The 22,660-nt window shown below is 39.8% G+C and overlaps 1 protein-coding gene across 2 annotated transcripts in view; it reads left to right on the forward strand.

Moving 5' to 3' along the window:
- LOC137940540 (alpha-N-acetylglucosaminidase-like) overlaps positions 1-22,356 on the forward strand; it is a 36,386-nt gene extending 14,030 nt beyond the window's left edge. For both annotated transcript variants that reach the window (XM_068785659.1, XM_068785660.1), the window contains 11 exons: positions 8,281-8,311; positions 13,267-13,384; positions 13,694-13,741; positions 13,893-14,002; positions 14,166-14,268; positions 19,492-19,590; positions 19,733-19,843; positions 20,529-20,764; positions 20,878-21,115; positions 21,420-21,498; positions 21,587-22,356. In XM_068785659.1, the coding sequence (XP_068641760.1) occupies positions 8,281-8,311; positions 13,267-13,384; positions 13,694-13,741; positions 13,893-14,002; positions 14,166-14,268; positions 19,492-19,590; positions 19,733-19,843; positions 20,529-20,764; positions 20,878-21,115; positions 21,420-21,498; positions 21,587-21,861 (1,448 nt within the window). In that variant the 3' untranslated portion in view covers positions 21,862-22,356. The remainder of the gene's footprint in view (positions 1-8,280; positions 8,312-13,266; positions 13,385-13,693; positions 13,742-13,892; positions 14,003-14,165; positions 14,269-19,491; positions 19,591-19,732; positions 19,844-20,528; positions 20,765-20,877; positions 21,116-21,419; positions 21,499-21,586) is intronic.
- The last annotated feature ends 304 nt before the right edge of the window (positions 22,357-22,660 follow it).

Raw genomic sequence — 22,660 nt, forward strand, 5'->3', positions numbered from 1 at the left:
GCTCCCCATGTCTAGCCAATAGTACTGGCCAAAGAATAAGGCCATTGTCTGTCTTTGGCCTGGATGTCCTCCCCACAAGGAATCATGGCATTCCCTCAAGCGGTCATGCCGTAGGTAATCGTACCTAGGCATATAAAGTCGATTACCTTTGGTCTGGAGCAATCCGTCGTCAAGCCATAGTCTTCTCCTCTCACCCAAAGTTGCAGCTTGCACAATGCTGAAGGTCTGGGCGTCTTGGTGAAGTCTAGTGTGAATCCGGAGTAGCGACGAAGCACTAACATGTGTAATTGCTGCTAAGACTCGTAATCGCCAAGTTGCATTTTCCTTTTCTGCGACAAGATGGTCCTGCATGTGCGCAGGCACGCCTTGCACAAAGCGCATGTCTCCTGCGCCTATGTGTGCGTCGTGCGCCACATCAGGTTCTGCTGCTACTGCACTGCGCGTGAAACAAGTGCCGACGCATGTGTTGCGCGTAAATCCGTCTCGCGCAGCCGCTACCGCATCGTGCGTGATGCGCGTGATGGGTCTGCCACTTGCCGCATCACCCGTTGAGGTTACTGACTGCTGTTCGCATAGCACCACACACACCTCTGCCGCTGCTGCACGCACAAATTTCGTTTCTGAGCGTGTTCCGGCAATGCAATCTGGTGCTGCGTGCTGTATATGGGCCAATACCCATGTGCCCTTTTCTCCATCAAAGGGCATAGCAGAATCCGTTTTTCTGCTTAAGGTATCTGCAACAGCATAGGTTTTCCCCAACTTGTACCTCATCTCAAAGTCAAACTCGGCCAAAAAAACTTGCCACCGAGCTTGCTTTGGGGTGAGCTTGCTAGCATGGAAGTATCCGTCGTCGAGCCAGAATGTTCTTGTCTCATACTCCCACCGCCATAATGCAGACGTCCTCGTCTGCGCGCCATCACCATACGCCACCCACTCATGGTTGGCTTGCTGCTTCTGCCAGCAGTTTCTGGAACGCAACACTGGATATGGCACCTTTCTGCTGGCAGCACCGGATCTGGCATCTCCATGCTGCCTCTCCCAACAGTTCCAGGAAAGCAGCACCGGATCTGGCACCTTGCTGCTGTCTCCCAGCAGTACAGGAACTAGCACCTCCTTGCTGCCTTTCCCAGCAGTTTTTGGAAATCAGCACCGGATCTGGCGCCTTGCTGCTGTCTCTCCCAGCAGCACCGGAACTGGCACCTCCCTACTGCCTATCCCAGCAATTTCTAGAAAACAGCACCGAATCAAGCGCCTCTCTGCTGTCTCTCCCAACAGAACCGGAACTGGCGCCTCCTTGCTGCCTATCCCAACAATTTCTAGAAAATAGCACTGGATCTGGCGCCTTTTTGCTGTCTCTCCCAGCAGCACCGGAACTAGCACCTCCTTGCTGCCTTTCCCAGGAGTTCCTGGAAAGCAGCACCGGATCGGGCGCCTCTCTGCTGTCTCTCCCAGCAGAACCAGTCTTGGCACCTCCTTGCGAACCTTCTCCATTCGCAAGGGCTCTCTCGCATAGGGTGAGTCTTGCCCCCACTCTTTTTTCGATGGTCTTAACATCTCTGTCCACTCTCTGGATTTCAGTTCGCATCACTGCCATGGCACTATATACGTTGTCCAAAAACCTTTGGGACAAATTAGGGACAGGGTGTAGGCCATGCGCAATGTCACGTACGAACTCCTCCAGTCTTGAAAGCTGATTTTTCAAGCTAACAAGCCTGGACTTGAAATCACCAAAACGTAAATCGTTTTTAGAGAGTGTTTCCATACCTCTTGCTGCTACTTCTTCACTTGTGTACGTCATGGATGGAATGCTGCTCTGATACCAGTTGTCACGCGGTTAGATTAAGGCTAAGTCCGTCTAGCCAAGCGGAATATCCACCCCGTGCGGCCTAGCTCTTCCAAAGAACTAGTCAGCCTCCTTGAGCCTCGGATCTTCCAACCAATACTTCACACAAGAAGTTGCAAGCCAAATAGGACAACGAAAAGACCAATATATAGAAGAGAAAAACCTACTTTTGTATTGAGAATACAAGATTACAAAGGATGGCCAAACACTCTTGAAGGCCAAGGCTAAAAACTCTCTCTATACACTAAAAGAGTAAAGAAGGCTAAGGATTTTTCGACTCCTTTTGGCTTTAGAAATCTCTAAAAACGCCAAGAAATCCGCCAGATCCGAAAAATTCAAATTCTGGCGTCAGAGGCGCCTTGGGCGCACAGGCGCCTTGGGCGCACAGGCGCCTGGAGTCCTGTTGGCGCCGAACCCCTGGAAACCCCATTTTGTGCGCCTCTAGTAGCGCGTGCGCCTGGGCGCAACCCCGCTTCACGCGCGTGCATGCGGATACGCCTGGATTCCTGGTCGCGTGCACGCGCCTGGAGTCCTGCTGGCGCCGGACTCCTGGAAACCCCATTTCGCCCTGCCAGGACTGTCTGTTGGCGCGCGCAACCCCATTTTGCCCCGCCAGGACTCTGTTGGCGCGCGCAACCCCATTTTGCCCCGCCAGGACTGTCTGTTGGCGCCCGCAACCCCATTTCGCTCCGCCAGGACTCTGCTGGCGCGTGCAACCCCATTTCGCTCCTCCAGGATTCTGCTGGTGTGCGCAACCCCAGTTCGCCCTGCCAGAAGTGTATGTTGGCGTGCTGCCTTGTGTCTGGGCTGGCTGCTAGGGTTGTTGCGTACCTTGCTGCTTGCCCATCCGTTTGGCAAGCGTAAGTACGTCTTCTTCCATTGCAGCTGATTCCGAGTCGGCCATATGTGTGCGCCCCTCTGGGCTGTGCCATTGCACTTGGCCTTGGCCATCGCTGCTATTGCTGTGCACTGGATTTGCACAGTCTTCGACCTTGGTGTTTGGCCACACCATGGCTTCATCCCTTGTCTCAGTAATGCTTTAATCTTTTGTGCAAGTTTTATTCATTTGAAGTTTGCTATGTCATAGTTGTTAGGAATTAGATGCCCTAATTCCAAACTAATGAAAATAATTATATTAATCTCAGAAAAAGGAAAAAGCAAGCACGAGAACAAACAAGATTTATACAGGTTTGCCTCAAGGTGAGACTACGTCTTGTCTTCCGCTGCTGCAGTAAACCACTATAAAGATGAAATAGTTTACAAGAGAGATCACACACACTTACATGTGTTTCTCTAACCTCTCTCGGGCTGCTACTCTAGCTCCTTCTCGGTGATGATAAAACCCTAATAGCAGCGCCCCGCCAATTATAAAGAGAAAATTAGGGCAACCACTTTACAAGAGTGAAATTCCCAAACTGCCCTAATGAAACAGTAGTTAATATATCGTGGACCGGGCAGGGCTTTGTCCCCACACCCCCGGGAGGGGGGCTTCCCGCCCCCCTTCCAACCCCCATGGTGACCTTACTGCGAAGGTCGATCCACATATCGACTCAGCGTAGGGAGTTGATTAGGCTCCACAACTTAAAAATCTCCCACTTGGAGACTAATACATCATCAATATTTCCTCTGTAGTAGCAACAACTTCTCAATCCTCAGAGAGAAGTCCAACTGAAGTTGCACCTCAATTGTAATAGTCTTTGTCAACATATCGGCCAAATTTTGATTTCCTTGAATCTTCTCAAGTGCTAAGACTCCGTCCTCTAGAGCCGATCTGATGAAGTGATAGCGCACGTGTATGTGCTTTGTTCTGGCATGATAAATAGGATTATTTGCTAAATGAATAGCACTCTAACTGTCACAATACAACACATTCTTCCATGCTCGAGACCTAATTCTTCCCAAAAAGACTGCAGCCATACCATCTCTTTGCTGGCTTCGGTCATGGCAACATATTTTGCCTCAGTTGTGGAAAGAGCAACTATCTTCTGCAACTTTGAGACCCAAATAACTGCTGTATCACCTAATGTATATACATATCCAGTAGTACTCTTCCTACCATCAATGTCTCCAGCCATGTTAGCATCTACATAACCCTGTAATCCCAAGTCTGACTTTTTGAAACATAAGGTTGAGTCTGCAGTGCCTCTCAAATACATGAGAATCCACTTCACTGCTTCCCAATGTTGTTTCCCTGGATTACTCATATATCTACTTATAACTCCCATAGCATTAGCTATGTCTGGTCTAGTGCACACCATGGCATACATGAGATTGTCAATAGCAGAAGCATAACGCACATCGGCCATGTAGGCTCGCTCCTGCTTTGTAGAAGGTTACTGCTCCTTAGATAGCCTAAAGTGACTAGCCAAAGGAGTATTCACTAGTTTTGCATGTTGAATTTGCTCAACACCTTCTTCACATATTCTTCTTGTGATAGTTTCAAGACATCAATGTCCCTAGTAATCCTCATCCCAATGATTTGTTTTGCAGTACCCAAATCCTTCATTGCAAACTTCTTGGACAACTCCCTTTTCAACTTATCTATTTCCTATTTGCAAGCACCTACTATCAACATATCATCAACATATAGCAATAGGATGATGTAGGAGTCATCAAACTTTTTCACATAATAACAATGATCTGCCTGGTACCTCAAGAAACCATTACTACTCATGAAGGTGTCAAACTTCTTATACCATTGTCTTGGAGCTTGTTTAAGACCATACAAGCTCTTTTGAAGTTTGCACACCATTTTCTCATTTCCTTGTGCTTTGAAACCCTATGGCTGCATCATGTAAATTTCTTCCTCCAAATCACCATGAAGAAAGGTTGTCTTGACATCCAACTACTCTAAGTGCAAGTCTTTATTTGCCACTAGTCCAAGCACTGTTCTAATAGTAGTCAATTTCACTACTGGAGAGAAAATCTCAGTATAGTCAATGCCTTCTTTTTATTAAAAGCCCTTTACCACAAGTCTTGCCTTGTATTGCTTGCTGCCATCATGTTTGCCTTTTATTCAGTACACCTATTTATTCTGCAAGGCCTTGTTCCCTTTCGGTAACTCGGTTAACTGCCATGTCTGATTGGACAACAGTGAGTCCATTTCATCCCTCATGGTCAAGCCCCACTTGGTTGATTCATCAACTTGTATGGCTTCCTCATAACTCTCTGGTTGACCTTTATTAGTCAATAAAATATAATTCAGTACAGGGGAGTACATTTGTGGTGGTTTGCTTGTTCTGACAGATCTCCTAAGTTTAGTGACAAGAATGTTCTGATTTACTTCTGGGGGTATATTTTCCTGGTCTTCCTGAAAAATATTCTCCATCTCAATAGGTGGAAGATCTCTCAACTGAATCACTTCATACTTCTTGGTTTCATCACTTCACACTTCTTGGCTTCATCACTTGTGCTCTCAGACTCTGCTCTCAACCTGTCTTTATACAAGGCACCTGCATTGAAAATCACGTCCTTGCTCCTGATAACCTTACGACTTTGGTCATCCTAGAAGCAATAACCAAACTCGGTACCACCATAGCCAATAAAGAAACTTGTCTTAGATTTAGCATCAAGTTTACTTCTAACAACAAAATTAATATGAATATAAGAAACACAACCAAAAACTTTCAAGAAAGAAAAGTTTACCTCTTTGCCGCTCCAGACCTCTTCTGGTATTTTGCAATCCAATGGTGTTGCGGGACCTTTGTTGATCAAATAGGCAGCAGTGCTAATAGCCTCAGACCAGAACATCTTTGACAATCCCGCATGTAATCTCATGCTCCTAACACAGTCGTTCAAGGTCCTGTTCATCCTTTCATCCACACCATTCTGTTGAGGTTTTCCAGGAATGGTCTTCTTGATTCCATTATCAACACAGTACCGCTTGAAATCATCATCTATGTATTCTCCTCCATTATTTGATTGCATATGCTTCACATTCAATTCTGTCTCATTCTCAACCATGGTTCTCCGTCTCTTGAAGGTATCAAAGGTATCAAATTTCTTTTTTAGGAAATAAACCCATACCTTTCTGCTTGCATCATCAGTAAATGTCACATAGTAGTTAGAACCACCAAGGGAGGTAACAGTTGAAGGCCCCCACACATCTGTGTGAGCCAACTCTAATTTTTCTGTCTTTTGCTCCTTTCTAGCCTTAGAAAAGCTAATCCTTTTCTGCTTGCTGAAAATACAGCCTTCACACAAATTGTTATTTACAATTTTCAACCCTGGTAGCTTCCCTTTGAACTGAAGCACTTTCATTCCCTTCTCACTCATGTGACCAAGCCTATAATGCCACAAATCAGAATCAATAACAGCATCAGCAACTGCAACCTTGTCTCTACAACTGGAAGTGATGTATAGAGTTCCAATTTTAACTCCTCATGCAACAACCATGGCTCCCTTAGTGACTTTCTAGGCAGCACCATTAAAAGTTAGATTATGACCTTCATCATAAAGCTGCCCTATTGAGATCAGATTGCGTATAAGTTTTGGTACATGTCTCACCTTGTGAATTTTCCACATTGACCCGTTTGACATCCTCAAACTAACATTACCAATACCGACAATATCCAAAGGTTCTCCATCAACAAGATACACCTTCCTGTGATCTAGCAACATAGTTCTCCATGATCTCGCTGTGTGCGGTGGTGTGAAAAGAAGCTCCTGAATCTAACACCCAAGAGTCAATAGGGCTATCTACCAACAAGAGTAAAACATCTTGTACCTCTTCAGTCACTGCATTTGCAGCATCACTTTTCTTTTCATCCTTTTTCGGTGTTCTGCAGTTCTTCTTTATGTGACTAGACTTCTACAATTTCAGCATTACACATTCCTTCAGAATTTGGACTTGCTTCTACCATTCCATAACTTCCCTCCACCATTGCCCTTGTTGGAATTCCTCTCGAAGTTCCTGCCCCTAGTATCGACATTTAGGGCAGAATTAGATGTCGATGATTCTCCGGAGTCCTTTGTACGAACTTCCTCCGCAAGAATGGTATTCCGGATATCATTAAAGATCAACTTCCCTCCCATTGCCTAAAGAATTGTTGACGGCAACCCTCATAGGCTCCCAACAATTTGGCAGAGACGCTAAAAGAATCAAAGCACGAACCTCATCATCAAATTTAATTTGAACGGAGGTCAATTGATTGACAATCGTGCTGAACTCATTCAAATGCGATGTTATTAATGTATTTTCTGTCATCTTTAAATTGAAGTGGTTTTCATGAGATGTACCTTATTATTTACGGAAGGCTTCTCATACATGTCAGACATAATCTTCATCATCCCCGCTGTGGTTTTCTCTTACGCCCCGTTGCTAGTAACATTCTTCGACAGTGTTAATCGGACTACTCCCAACACCTGTCTATCGAGGAGATTCCATTCATTATCTTTGATACCTTCTGGTTTCATATCCAGAAGTGGTGTGTGAAGTTTTTTATTATATAGATAGTCTTCGATCTGCATCCTCTAAAATGCAGAATCCATACCATCAAGCTTGTTGATTCCTAGTGTCAATCTTTCTCCGCCAGCCATAGCTCTCAATCACGAACCAAAGCTCTAACACCACTTATTAGGAATTAGATGCCCTAATTTCAAACTAATGAGAGCAATAATAATAATTACGGAAGAAGGAAAAAGCAAGCACAAGAACAAACAAGATTTATACAGGTTCGCCTCAAGGTGCGACTACGTCCTTGTTGGAAGATAAGATCAAGCCCACACGACCAAGGAAGACCCATAAGATGGGTCCAAGCCCATAAGAAGTAGGACCCACAATGATTACCATGAGCTGACATCCTTATCATATTAGTTAGAAGATCAAGAAGGACTCAAAAAAGTATCTTATCTTATGGTCATGTCAAAAAAGAGTTTTAGTTTGAGTTATGTTTGTCTTTTATCCATATTGAGTTGTTTAATTATGTTAAGACTTATCTTTAAGTGTTAGAGTTTGGGTGTAATTGGGACAAGGGTAATTTTATTGTAATTGGACTCTACTACCTTCCTCTATTATAAATAGAAGTTCATGTACTCTGATTACAACAAGTTATTGATGTCAATGAAGTATTTCATTTTTTCATAAATTCAACATGATGTATTATTCGTGGGATTCTAAATTCAACAGTCCTGTCTTCTGCCACTGCAGTAATCCACTATGAAGATGAAATAGTTTATAAGAGAGATTGCACACACTTACAAGTGTTGTTTATTTCTAACCTCTCTCGGCTGCCGCTGATGCTCCTCGGATGATCAATGATAAAACCCTAATAGCGGTGCCCCCTCAATTATAAAGAGAAAACTAGGGCAACCGCTTTACAAAAGTAAAATTCCCAAACTGCCCACAATTTAACAATAGAATCCATGCTAATAAAACTGTTACTTTTGACAATATCTTCTAACAAACGGTGACATCTGACAGTATCTCTTTTGTGCAGAATATGGTAGGAGTGGCCACATATACAACTGGTAAGACATTTTCAATGTTGATTGCCTTGCACTGAGTTAGCACTTATATGAAAAGGCTTGCAATATACCAGCTTTACAATTATGAAGTTACTTTTAAATGATAGTTGTTGGTAATTAAAGTTTATTGAAAACCATCAAAATTTTAAGTGCATGTCAAGAAAGTAGATAGAAGAGGAATTTGAGACAGAAGAGAGAAAATAAGAAGGGAAAAGAAATTAGGGCTGTACACAGCTTGCACAATGGGGAAAGATCGAGCTTCCACTCTTTTATTACTCACTCAAGTGGGTTTCACAAAAAGACCAAACTGCCCATATAAAGAGGTCTTATACATAAGTAAAACACCCTTTAAACTCTCATAACTTACATAATAACCACAACTTCAGAGATATTAATCTAGACCCTTTTGTCTACCAAATTACAGACTTACCCACATAAGAAATTATTGAAATACTCCTGATTTCTAACATAAGAAGACTTAGCCTCAAGCAAGAGTATATATGTCAAGCAATCCTAGTTTGGTATAAAACTTATTGAAGTCTCACTTTCCAAGAAGTTTTGTGAATATATCACCAATCTGCTCAGTTGTTTTGACATACAGGGTAACTGCCTTGCAACTTATCACTACATCCCTCACAAAGTGAAGATCAACTTTTATAAGCTCATAGAATTCAAGATAACTTGCAAAAAAAATGATTGCTTGATTTCACAAAAGTACCATAGGGTCTTTAGAAGCAAGTTTTAACTCTTTCTATACTAACGGTTTCCACATGAGTTCACTATATATATGAGCCTTTGATCTATACTTTACCTTTGTACTGGAACCTGCCACAACATTTTTTACTCTTTCAACTAACAAGATTTCCTCCAACAAATACACAAAAATCTATGGTGGATTTCCTGTCCAGTTTAGAGTCAGCCTAATCTGCAAATGAGTATCCTTCAACTCTTAGTTGATCATGAGAAGTATATAGTAGCTCTTTGCCTAGAGATCCCTTCAAATACCGCAAGACTCTTTGTGCTACTTCAAGATGAACTTTTCACTGAGCTTCCATAAAATGACTTACCATAATAACAGGGAAAGCAAAGGTCACGTGATAGTTGCATATATCAACTGTCTAACTAATCTTCTATACATAGTCCTGTGTTTAATAAAGGATTACTCTCATCCCACAAATTCTGATCAACCTCCATAGGAATATCCACTAGTTTGGCTCCTAATAACTCGTACTTACATAACTTGTCAGTAATATACTTCCTTTGTGAAAGAGTTATTCCTTGCTTAATCTTAGCAACTTCAATTCCCACAAAATATTTTAGGGATTCAAGTTCCTTGGTTTGGAAATGTCGGTTCAGATAACTTTTCACTTCCTCGATCCCCTTGATATCATTTCCAGACTATACAATGTCATCTACACATACCACAAGAACTACAATGCTAGATGCTTGATGTAATACAAATAAGGAATGATCAAAGTGGCTCCGCATAAACCCAAATGCTGTGACAAGTTTAATAAATTTATTAAACCAAGTCCTTGGACTCTGCTTCAAACCATAGATAGATTTATGTAGTTTACAAACCTTTTCATATAACTAAGAGGTTTTTCCATATAAAGTTCCTTCTATAGATCACCATAGAGGAATTTGTTCTTAATATTAAGCTGAAATAAAGGCCATCCCTTAGAAGTATCAATAGAGATCAAAATTTTATCAGTGCTCATGCGAGCCACTAGGGAAAAAGTATCAAACACATCCACACCATATGTTTGAGTGTAGCCTTTGGCTTCCAAATGTACCTTATATCTTTAAATTGTCCCATCAGTTTTGTATTTGATTGTATATACCCAACAACAACCAACAACCAACAACCAACAACCAACAACAATAGCATTTGTAGGCAGATCAACCAATGTCCAAGTATTCCTAGTCTATAAGGCATTCATTGCATCATCATAGAGTTCTTCCACTTAGGCAAACATAATACATCTTGCACTTTAGTAGGTATAGAAACAGGACAATGAAGTAACGAATTACTGGAATGAAGGAGATAAACTATGAGGCATACTTGGAAATTAGTTAACAAATACCTTTCATTACGGTGATAGGAAGATGCAGATCATCAAAGATTGGATCTATAGGCGTGGAGGAAGATGATTCAATCATGTCAAAGGGGCGATATCAGAAGCTTAATGCTGTATCTCACCCTTGACCTTTTGCTTGTGCACCTTTCTCATTGATAAACTTGCATAGTTCTCTTGAATTGAAGTAGGAGGTATAGTGAGACTATCCATAACAGAAAGAGGAATAGGAGACTCAGTAGCTACTATAGGGTTAGACAGAGACTCAGACGAGGTACGATAAAAAGTATGAATTGAAGCATGAAACTGAGTTTTTATTTCATTAAAAAACTAAAAAAAAAATAATCAAAGACTTCTAACTTCTCCTTGAGGAGATACCCCCCATGTAACCCTACTGCAATCATCTATAAATATAAAAAAATATTGAAAACCAAACAAGGTGGATCACGAGGACTCTGAATATTGGAATGCACTAACTCAAATGAAAAAACTCTTGTGGTGATTTCTAACTAGACATGATCGACACTAAAAAACAAATCGGAAGGCAAAGTAGGAAGAAATTGACGTAGCTTCGAGATGGATGTCCTAACCGTAGATGCCAAAAATAAGGTGTCACAACAACAACTCCAAGTGGTCTGTGGACTAGCTTGAATGGTATCCAGATTGTAAAGGCTTCCTTTTTCATTCCTGAACCAATCATCCTCCTTGTCCATAAACCCAACACAATGAGAAAGGAAAAAATGTAACTTAATGATTTAGTGAGTTGACTCGCGGACAATAAGTTGACTAGGAATTTAGGAATACATAACACATGATAACAACAAATTGTGTGTTGGGTGGAACAATTCCTTCGTCTGTGACAAATGACGAAGACCCATCTGCTAATTGCACAGATTGACATGAGGAAGGAGATAAATTTTTTAACAAAGATGACACATTTGACATATGGATTGATGTTCCATAATCAATAACCCAGGAGGATTGAGAAGACACATATAGTAAGACATACCTGGTGTATCCAGAGTAGCATTAATCGAGGACGATGTGCTAGCCAATGTAGGAGTAGACATAGGAGTACTTATCAAAATTATGGTTGGACCATCCACGATCCATATATTTCCTGTCTCCATGTCCATGGCCTCGTCCTTTACCATCACAACCCTGTCTTTTGCCTTCCCCTCTCTCTCTTGCTGCTCAGATCAAGTGGGAGTAGAGGATAAGTTAAGGGCTACAACATCACAGGTTTTAATCTCCCTAGTTCGAGACAGAATTGCACTTTCAGCTCTTATCACTCTGTTGTAAGCCTCCCTTAGTGTAGGAACATCATCGTCTGCAAATATCTGTTCTCTTAAAATCTCATATTTAGTACCCAACCCATCCAAAAATCTAGCAACCTTTATCCGACCTTGCTTCTCTCGTAGTTTCACACAGTCTGTAGTAAAAGGATGAAGTGCCACTATCTCCTGCAACACCCCATGCATCTCAGTGAAATATTCTGTAACTGCTTAATCACCCATGTTCATACTGAAAAACTTCATAATATAGTTCATAAACACGAAATAAATTGCTTTTTTGATAAAAAAAATGGACTCAAGGGTTTTCCACATATCCTCTGTTGTCTTATAACTAATGACTCGATTACTAACATGAGGCAGCATTGTATTTAACATCCAGATTTGAACTTGGTGATCCTCTGCTTCCCAATCTTTGGTTATGAGATCAAGAGGATCCTCTCTTATATACTTACCTTTCCTTTTTGCAAACAGAAATTTCTTGGCTGCACGAGACCAATTCAGGTAATTTCCCCCATTAAGCTTAACAGAGGTAATCGGAATATACTTCTTATTTTCTACAGACTCAGTGTTTCTGGCAGAGTAATAATCTCCCCCGAATATGCCATGCCTATTATCACTTACAGCCACAAAAACCGACAATCATCCTGAGGCAGAAATACCTCCAAACACCTTGTGATAAACACCTACAAGGTTAAATAGATGTGTGTGTGCAGATATTGTGGACCCACACTTTGGAAAACTCACTTAGGGTTCACAAAAAACAGCTTTTGATACTCAACAATCCTCTTGTGTCACATTCTAGAGGATTGAGGAAAGATAACATCAAAATCTATGCCCCCTTAAGTCTGTATAGGCAAGATTGGGTCCCAGACTAGGTGATGCAGGCAGTAAATCTCCGGAATACACTTCAAAACTTTATGCGATCCTCCTATGATCTCAAAAGCACACAATAACTGCTTTAGTTAGCAGCACAAGTTATTAACCTTGTAAGTCAGAAAGAAGAATAAAAAACCAACCTTAATTCAATTAGTAGAGGCAATTGAGAAATCCAGTCCAAGATGAAATCACAGCCTTCAGGAAGAGGAGAAATCCAACTTAAAGCTTGGATTTATGGATCAAGTTACTCTAATATCATGTGAAGGAAGAAGATAAAAGAGGAATTTGAGAGAGATGAAGGAAAAAAGGAAGACAAACTAAATGCTTTAGATAATGGCACAAGCTATTAATCCTTTGCGTACAGCCTGCATGATGGGGAAGATCGAACCACCATCCTCTTTTATTACTCACTTAAGTTGGTTTTACAAAAAGACTAAATTGCCCATTTAAAGAGGTCTTATACATAAGTAAGTAAAACACCCTTTAAACTCTCAGAATTTATATAATAACCACACAACTTCAGAGATACTAATCTAGACCCTTCTGTCTTTCCCCACATAAGAAATTACTAAAATACCCCTTATTTCTAACAGTGCACATGTAAATTTTATGAATTCATTTGGTCAAATTACTAGGAGTTGGTTAATCTTTGAAACCCTTTTATCTTCTGCTTCTCTTTGCACACTCTTTGACACGGTTGGGTTTGCAGTGATACTTTTGACGAGAATACCCCTCCTGTTGATGATCCAGAGTACATCTCTTCATTAGGTGCTGCAATATACCAGGCAATGCGTAGTGGTGATGATGATGCTGTCTGGCTCATGCAGGTGGATGAATTTGTCCTGCACTAAGTTCAGTATTTTTTCATTGCAGCATTGCATACTTAGGGTTCATAGGTTACTTTCTTGCTATTAACCTATGAGAATGTTGATTTCTGGTTGTGGCCATCACTCATTATCTCTCAATAATGCACTGTTAGATTACTAATGGTCCTCATGGGCTGCAGTGTACTGAATCCACTTTGACGTAAAGACTCTATCACCTCTGGGTTTTGTGACATCAAGTCATTAGAGATTTTTACAATTTTCTTCATTGTTCTTTAAAGCCTTCTAGCTTATGTGACCTCTGTTTTACAGGGATGGTTGTTTTCTTATGATCCATTCTGGGAGCCACCACAGATGCAGGTGCAGTTCCTGAAGTGTTTTTTATTATCCTTGAGGAACAGATATATGTAACTTTCATGTTAAGATTGTATAACATTACTTCTGTCTTTATACTATAGTATGTTATATGTAAATACTTCTGGTCACTGGTCTGCCAATTCATGTTCTGCAGGCACTCCTACACTCAGTTCCTATCGGGAGGCTGGTAGTTCTAGATTTATTTGCAGAAGTGAAACCTATATGGCATAGTTCTGAGCACTTTTATGGGGTTCCATACATCTGGCAAGTTCAAGTTACTCATTGAGCATTTTCATTGGCTTTTTCTTTTCTTTTCTTGTTTTTTTTCCTTACTAGTTACTTTTTTAGTAGTGATAAAATCTTAAAATTACAACGCCTATTTGGGTTCTTCTCTTTGCTAAGAGTGGCAGTTGACTGGTTTTTTCAGGTGTATGCTGCACAATTTTGCGGCAAACATTGAGATGTATGGGGTCTTAGATTCAGTTGCCTCAGGTCCTCTTGAGGCTCTTGGCAGCAAGAACTCAACCATGGTATGGTTATGTTAGTTCCCTTTCCTAATCTGTGTCAACCTTTTATTTCTCATCTAGAACTTCGTGGTTTCATGAGATCTTTTTCCTTCTATTAGTCTGATTGTTTACTTAATGCATGAAATTTTTTGTTTAACCCCAAATAGGTGGGGTGGTTAGCTTTAAGCTTGTTGAAATATGTTGAGTGGGAAAAAGTCCCACATTTAAAAGCGTTAAGAAAAATTAATATATTATAAAGTTAAACAATAGGACTCCCAAGTGGCTAGCCATTTCGGGATGGAATCAGGCTGAACCCAATAGTGGTATCAAAGCCAGATGTGTGTGTGGGTTGAGGCCATGTTTGTGCTCCTCAGGTTATTTGTGTTGTGGGTTACATGATGTGAGAGTTAAGTTATTTGTGTGTTGTGTGGACTCTATTGGGAGTTTGTCCCCACGTCTCAAATCCGTTATTTATAAGTCTGGACATAAGGGAGAGTGTTGAGTGGAAAAATGTCTAGGCTTCCTAAATGGCTAGTCATTTTGGGATGGAACTTGGCTTAATTCAACAAAAAATAATCACCTTGCTGAACTTGTTAAACCACGCTCTGGAGTCCTACTTGAGGCTATAAATAGCATCATTTAGTCTATATACTTTCCCACTCTCCCCATGAATAGTATACGTAGGAGGTGGCTCTATATAGACCTCTTCTTCCAAATCCCCACACTAGAAAGCATTGTTTTAAAGATCATGTAGGGGTATTTTGGTCGTTTTACATAAACTGTATGAGTATGTAGAAGCTACAAAGAGATTGGGTTATTGTTAGGAGTTTGTGGTCCAATTATATGTTATTCTGACATATTAGTGAGATAGAGAGATATGAGTCATGAGGGATATTTATATAAATGGTCAAATTCTTTTCCCCCAATGAGTGCAATTCAGCGCACTTTCTTTCTTCCTCTTCTCTTCTTCTATTTTATTTCTTTTCACATGGTATCAGAGCATTAATATCTAGATTCAAAGCTCTTTAAGCACTCGATTCTTTTCTTTTTTATGTCTCCACATTCCAGGAAAAGGGAATTTTAGGATTCTCTACTGACCAGAAGTCAAGGTTAGATTTTTCCAATTCTCTTCATGTCATAACCCTATGATTGATGGTTTATACTACTAATTGAGCAGTTATAAGTTTAATTTGTATCTTTAAAAGGGTTGTGCCTTGGGAATCTCTCAGTTGAAGTGTATGCAAGATTCCAATCATGTGCCTGTTGCCTACTTCATCTCTAGCAAGGCTGACACTGGCTATTGTTTTCGTGAAATTTTGCTTGTTTATGGTGTCATGTGATTGAGTCGAATGATTATGATCGAATTGGAGTACTTTTGTTGAAAACAGTAATTGTGGAAGTGGGGCCCACACTATTTGTGCAGGCATCAAGTTGTGATTGCCATCTATTATTATATTTTTGATTATGTCTATTAGCAAATAACCATGTTTATCATGCCAGAACAAAGCACATACAGGTGCATTATCGCTTCATTAGATTTGCTCTAGAGGATGGAGTCTTAACACTTAAGAAGATTCAAGGGAGTTAAAATCCGACTGATATGTTGACAAAGACTGTTACGATTGAGAAACTGAAGTTGTGTGCAACTTCAGTTGGACTTCTCTTTGAGGATTGAGAAGTTGTGGCTGCTGCAGAGGAGATATTGATGATGGGTTAGTCTCTAAGTGGGAGATTGTTTAGTTTTGGAGCCTAATTAACGCCTTACGCTGAGTCGGTACACTGTTTCATTATGGGTAATTTGGGGATTTCACACTTGTAATCTGGTTGCCCAAATTTTCTCTTTATATTTGGGGGTGCTGTTGTTAGGGTTTTATTACCCGGAGTAAGATCATCGTGGAGAATCATCAGTTGCGGCTGAGAGAGGTTATAGAAGCGAATTCTGTTATAAATTATTTCATCGTTATAGTGGAATTGCAGTAACGGAAGACAGGACGTAGTCTCACCTTGAGGTGAACCTGTATAAATCTTGTATCATTCTTCGTCTTTGTTTTTTCCCTCTTTTGCGTTTATTATTATTGCTCTCGCTATTTTGGAATTAGGGCGTCTAATTCCTAGCAATCCATGCCCACACCTAAGAAAGAGAAACTGGGTTATCGGTCATGAGGGGTATTTATGTAAATTATCATTAAGTCACTTAAATGAGAAATAAAAGGGAAGGGGGTTTCCCCCAATGAGTGCAATTTAGCACACACTCTTTCTTCTTTCTTCTATCTTCCTCTTCTCTTCTTCTATTTTATATCTTCACACACATTTTTAATGTTTGATGGAAACAAAGTTCTGTCCTTATTCACAACCACAGAAATCAAAATGTCAACCAAGCCACTCATGAGAAAGTCTCAAACACATAACACCATACGTTCGGGCATACCCCTTAGCTATAAATTTGGTTTTATACCTCTTGGTAGATCCATTAGCCTTCTATTTCATAGTGTAGGCCCAATGGAAGTCAACAATGGTAACATCTAGAGGTGGGTCATACAATGTCTAGGTACCCCTATTTTCACACCCATAACCTGCTTCTATTAAGGAGAGGACAAAACATCCTACATTGAAGAAGGAATAGTACAAGAAAACAAAGACAAGGCAAATTTTTTGAAAGAACTAGACAACGAATCAGAGGACACAAATTCGATGATGAGATGGTGAGGACAAAAATGAACACCCTTGCATTGAGAAATAAGAAGATCCAAATCAATTACCTTAGGAGTTGTTGGCGAGGAGAAATTGGCAAGGGTAGAGAAGAGGAAGCCTTTGATGGTGTCCTGTGAGGTTTTCATCAATAAAACTGTAGTAGCTCTGATTGGACAACACTAGGTGTGACATGAGAAACATCTTCTAGTGAAACAAGAGCAACAACATCAACATCAAGTGGTGTAGAAACAGGGGAGCCATCACTCTTTGAAAAGTAGAGACTAGTTTCAAAGAATCTATTAGCAGACGCATAAGTCTTTTTGGTGGAAGGACTACTTTTACCCTTTTTGAGTATGGGAATACCCAAGGAAAACACACTTGACTGATTGTAGAGACTTGTCATGAGATGGACCAAGAACATGCATAAAGCAAATAGACCCAAAAACACGACAACAAAGAGAAACAATTCACTGTTGGCTTGGAGAAATTGTAGTGGAATTCTTTCTCCAAGGACAAAAGAAAGCATCTTGTTGATGAGAAAAAAAGTAGTAAGGATGATAATGCCCCAATAAGATTTATAACTTGCATCTAGAATAACATGATTTGTGCAACCTTAAGCAAGTGACTAATTTTCCCTTTTCCTATCACGTTTTGTTTTGGGGTGTACACACAAGAGGACTTATGAATGATACCATGGGCTTGACAAAGAGAATCAAACTCATGGTTCATAAACTTGAGCCCATTGTCAGAATGAAACACACAAAGAGATGCACCACTCTGATTTTTTATTCCACTATAGAAATTGAGAAATACATTAAATACTTCAGATTTCTTTCGTAGGAGATACACTTTATAAATCAACTAAAGCCATAAATAAAAGAAACAAAATACTGGTAACCAAAAACACTAGGTACCTGACAAGGGCCCCATACATTTGGATGGACTACTTAAGTAGATTTTGTGACTCTAACCCAATGGAAATAATGCATAATGATATATTCTGAGCTTATAGGATTCACACTGGAACAACAAAGTGGAAGGTAAAGTTGGAAACATTTGAAGTAACTCATTAGAAGTAACTTGGTTTGGGAGGGATGTCCTAACCGCAAGTGCCACCAGAAAGGTGAAACATTTGCTTGAAGTGCCACATAGAAACTACATTTGTGAAACTTCCCAGTGGTAAAGACCTTCTCTCTCATGCCTTGAACCAATTGTCCTCATTTGGAGGCTTTAAAACACAGGAAAGAAAGTCACTGAATGGTTATAACTTTTTGAAATTTGACTAACAAACAGTAAATTAACAGGAAATTTAAGGACAATTAAGACAAACTCTAAGGATAGGGACGGATAGGTTGAACTTTGCCCACTCCACCAACAGGTGAGGAGGAGCCATCAGCAAAAATGAAATTTTTATCAAGGGATAACTGACTAAGAGAAGGAAATATGGAAGGCATACCTAATAGGTGAGAGGATGCACCGAAATCAACCACCCATGATGCAGCAAGAGACACATGGAAAGCAGACATACTTGTTGGGTATGGATCTGGTTCCAAAATGGCTGACTACTCAATAAGCCTATTGCTCAACCTTAAAACCCATTAGGTTTCTTAACACTTTTCAACATGGGATGTTTTTCCCCTCACATCCTGGTTCATACATAATGGGCCTGAAATGTAGGCACAAACTCCTAACAGAGCATACAACATACAAATAACCTAGATCTCACCTAATAATGCCCCACAACATACAAATAACCCGGGGAGTATAAATTGGGCCTTGGCCTACGCATGCATCTTGCTCTGATACAATTGTTGGATCAATCTCGGTTTCATCTTAAAATGACTAACCCCTTACGAGGCCTAGACTTCTTCCCACTCAACAAAATATACAAGTTTGGAGCTTGGGGGTAGAATGGTCTCTTCACTCTCTTTTCTTGTTTAACCTGTTCCCATTTTCTTGTTTCCTCTTTTGACTCAACCACTCCTGTGTAGTTCTCACACTCTCTTCTCCTCTTTCACATCTTAAGTCCAATTTACATAGAAGATGATTTTCACTTGATTCTGTATGCTATGATGAGTTGAAGATTACCGTTAAGACATCTGAGCTCTGAAGATCAACATGGTGATTTTTTTACCAAAGCTTTGAATAAAAAAGTGTTCTATAATTTTTGTAAGAAGTTGGGTTTGTTTGATATATATGCCCCTGGTTGAGAGGAAGTTGTGAGTTGTATATTTAGGAGCAATGTAGTCATTTTGTCTTGTCACGTTTCATGTTTACTTGGTGAGGATAGTTTTGTCAATGTACTTAGGTATCGTTTAGAGAAGTCCTTAAGTGAAGGGTATTTCAGTCATTATGTGGAAAAAAACACAGAAAATTAATAAGAAGAGATAGGAGTCAACCATGCTCCTATCTCAACTTGAAAAATATCAGTGTTGTTTTTCTCATTAGTTCTCCCTTCATTCTATTATTTGACTTGTAAATCTTGATTACAATTCTGAATTGTTATGGCATGAAACTTTTTTCCACTTTCTCACCATTCTAATTGCTTGTTGGAAGGTTGGCGTTGGAATGTGCATGGAAGGTATTGAGCAGAACCCTGTTGTCTATGATCTCATGTCCGAAATGGCATTTCGTCACGATAAGATTGATCTGAAGGTCAAATTAAGTTCCACCAGAATGCTAATATCTGTGCTTTCTATGTCAAATTGTCTCCTTTCATCTTAGAAAGTCTTACTGGATTTAGAATGATACTAGGATGTAAAGATTCATTAAGTGCCTTTACATTCTCTGATGTCAGGTATGGGTATATGAATACACAAGAAGACGTTATGGGACGATTGTTCCCAACGTGCAAGATGCATGGGAGATATTACATCAAACTGTTTATAATTGCACTGATGGTTCCTTTGTAAGTTTTCACACACTTGGCTCCAGTAGTGAAAATAAGCTAGAGCAAAATTGTGTTGTCATCTAACCAGGTGCAGGTTCTGCTATAGAAATGTCTTTATTTGCAGACAATCAGTGGTTCTCTACCATATGTTCATGGTTTATGACTCTTGTCACTGCATGTAGGAATATGTGGAGCCACCAAAATAGTTTAGCTTGTATTGTTAAAAAAGACAAAATTCAACCACTTGTGCACACATACGACCTCTCACACTTCCCATTATGCTCAAGAAACATTGCCTTATGAACATTACCTATTAAATTTACATGCAGACATTGTTTGGCAGTTTCAGCTTAAGTCGCTCATTAGAGTCATTGTATGGTCCCAGATAAAACTGAGTGGTCCTATGTGGATGTCCCTGCTTCTAAATGTTTATGAATGGTATGGATCCGTAGTTTGACCTCATAATAGAAATATGATGGTTAACATGAAATATGTCAGGTTGGGATTGCTCATCTGATCCACTGCTATCTCCTATTTTTTGTTTGCCAAAGATTCTTAATCCTAAATACCATCAAAGATATGTTATAGGTGCCTTCTTCAATACAATTTCACTTAGATTTTATAATTGCACAAGTTGATTTCTTTAACATATTGGATTTCCTGGTATGACATAGTGAAGACCTTTTTGCGTTTGTGAAAACAGGACAAAAATAGGGATTTCATCGTTGCATTTCCGGACGTTGACCCATCCTTCATCTTGATCCCCAAAACATCTGCAAGCGGGATAAAGAAACACATTGTTAAGCAGACATCAAGAATCAGTTTTTCAGAAGGAACATTTGACTGGCCACACCTGTGGTATCCAACTTCTGATGTGGTAAGGGCCTTGGAGCTTTTCCTTTCAAGCAGGACTAGGTTTGCAAAAAGTCAGACTTTCAGGTAAAGCTTTTGTCCTATTATGTGTTTCTTGCCTGCCTTTATACCTAAGTTGATAAATTTTCAACCAGTTATATTAGATATTTAGTCTTTCTCCCATTATCTTTCCTCTTCAGGTACGATCTTGTTGACCTCACAAGACAAGCTTTAGCAAAATATGCAAACCAAGTGTTCTTAAAAATCATAGAATTCTATCAGCTGGATGACATTAACGGAGCTTCTTTCTACTGCCAGCACTTCCTTGAGCTTGTCAATGATATAGACACTCTGTTAGCTTGTCATGAGGGATTTTTGCTTGGACCTTGGTTAGAGAGTGCAAGAAACCTTGCAACAGACTCAAAGCAGGAAAAACAGGTTGGTCCTTTGTATAGTCTGTTATGTCATAAAATGTTTATGTTAAAGTTGAGCCTGTTCTCCCAAAATGACTAGCTGAAGTTCGCATGCCTCTTCCTAACTCGTAAGAATAAGATTTTTTTCATGATCAAATCAATGTGAGACGTTTTTCCCACACACAATAACTGGCATTCTCAGACAACTAGCCTAAAATGTAGAAAACATGTACAACTATAAGTTAGTGGACTTATTTTACCACCAACAGTTTGTATACAGGAACATGCTATATACTAAATGATAGGAAATTACTCTTGCCTCTGTACAGTTTGAGTGGAATGCAAGAACTCAAATCACTATGTGGTATGACAACACAGAGGTTGAAGCTAGTTCGCTCCGTGATTATGGTATGTTGAAAAGAATTAATTTATATAGTTCTGTAACACTAATAAACTGATACTTAAATTGTATTTTCTTGTTCATTCCTGGTTCAAGCAAATAAATACTGGAGTGGGCTTCTGCGAGACTACTACGGACCACGAGCTGCAATATATTTCAGGTATTTATTGGAGAGCATGAAAAGGGTTGAAAGGTTTCCATTAGAGGATTGGCGGAGAGAATGGATCAAGTTCACAAATGAATGGCAGAGCAGTAGAAAGCTTTTCCAAGTCAAAAGCTCCGGTGATGCCCTCAACGTATCGCAATGGCTGTATGATAAGTACCTTAAGGATCCTGTTATTGGAGGCTCTAGCACCTCTTTTGTTGCTTAAATCATATTCATGTAGCAAGTTCACTGCCATAAGTATGTCATCAGAAGCAAATAAGTCCTTTAGGCGCATGAGAATATAAGAAGTTGAGGTTGTCTTGTACTCACTGTGCAGATATTATCTTGAACTGTTAAGATTAGGGCAAGCGAAACAAAACGAATTGAAAACAGTGGATTTATGTGGTTTGGGAACTCTCCTACATCCACTGTAGTGTAAAAGCCCTCAAGTATCCTGACTGATCTTGGGACTTTGTGTATATGGTTGGATGTTTTACATATTACAGCGGTGTCTCTATGAATGGGGTCATGAACCGGTTTCTCCTTATAACTCCAATGGATTGGAGTTCTCCAAAGCAAAACCATGGTTTGGTTCTTCGTATTTAATGATATGGAACCTTGATGAGTTTGCTTGTAAGAAATTGATGGCATTCTCTTCTAACATGCCCCATGTAAAGTCCTTTGTAAAGATATCAACAGGTTTATCATCGGTGGGTATGAATACAATATAAATAGTTTTGTTCAACTTTTTGTTGATCAAAATAATAATCCATTTTAAAGTGCTTTTTGTTGAAGGAAAATAAAGTTTTTGGCGATGGGCAACTCACTTTTATTGTTACTACAAATGTTAGAAGTTCCTTGGAAGCCAACTAGTTAATATGTTTTATAATCTTTGGCAAATATTCAGACCCAATTCTTGAACGAGTTACTATTATATACTTTCTACTTTCCCATGACACTAAGGTTTGTATGGAACCCATGGAAATGAAAAAAAAAAAGAATTTGATCATTATTATTTTCAAAAT

Source organism: Aristolochia californica, unplaced genomic scaffold (genome assembly GCF_029961685.1).
Source record: "Aristolochia californica isolate CCGP_79_NKW_82.1479 unplaced genomic scaffold, dmAriCali1.0.hap1 SCAF_9, whole genome shotgun sequence".
NCBI lineage: Eukaryota > Viridiplantae > Streptophyta > Magnoliopsida > Piperales > Aristolochiaceae > Aristolochia > Aristolochia californica.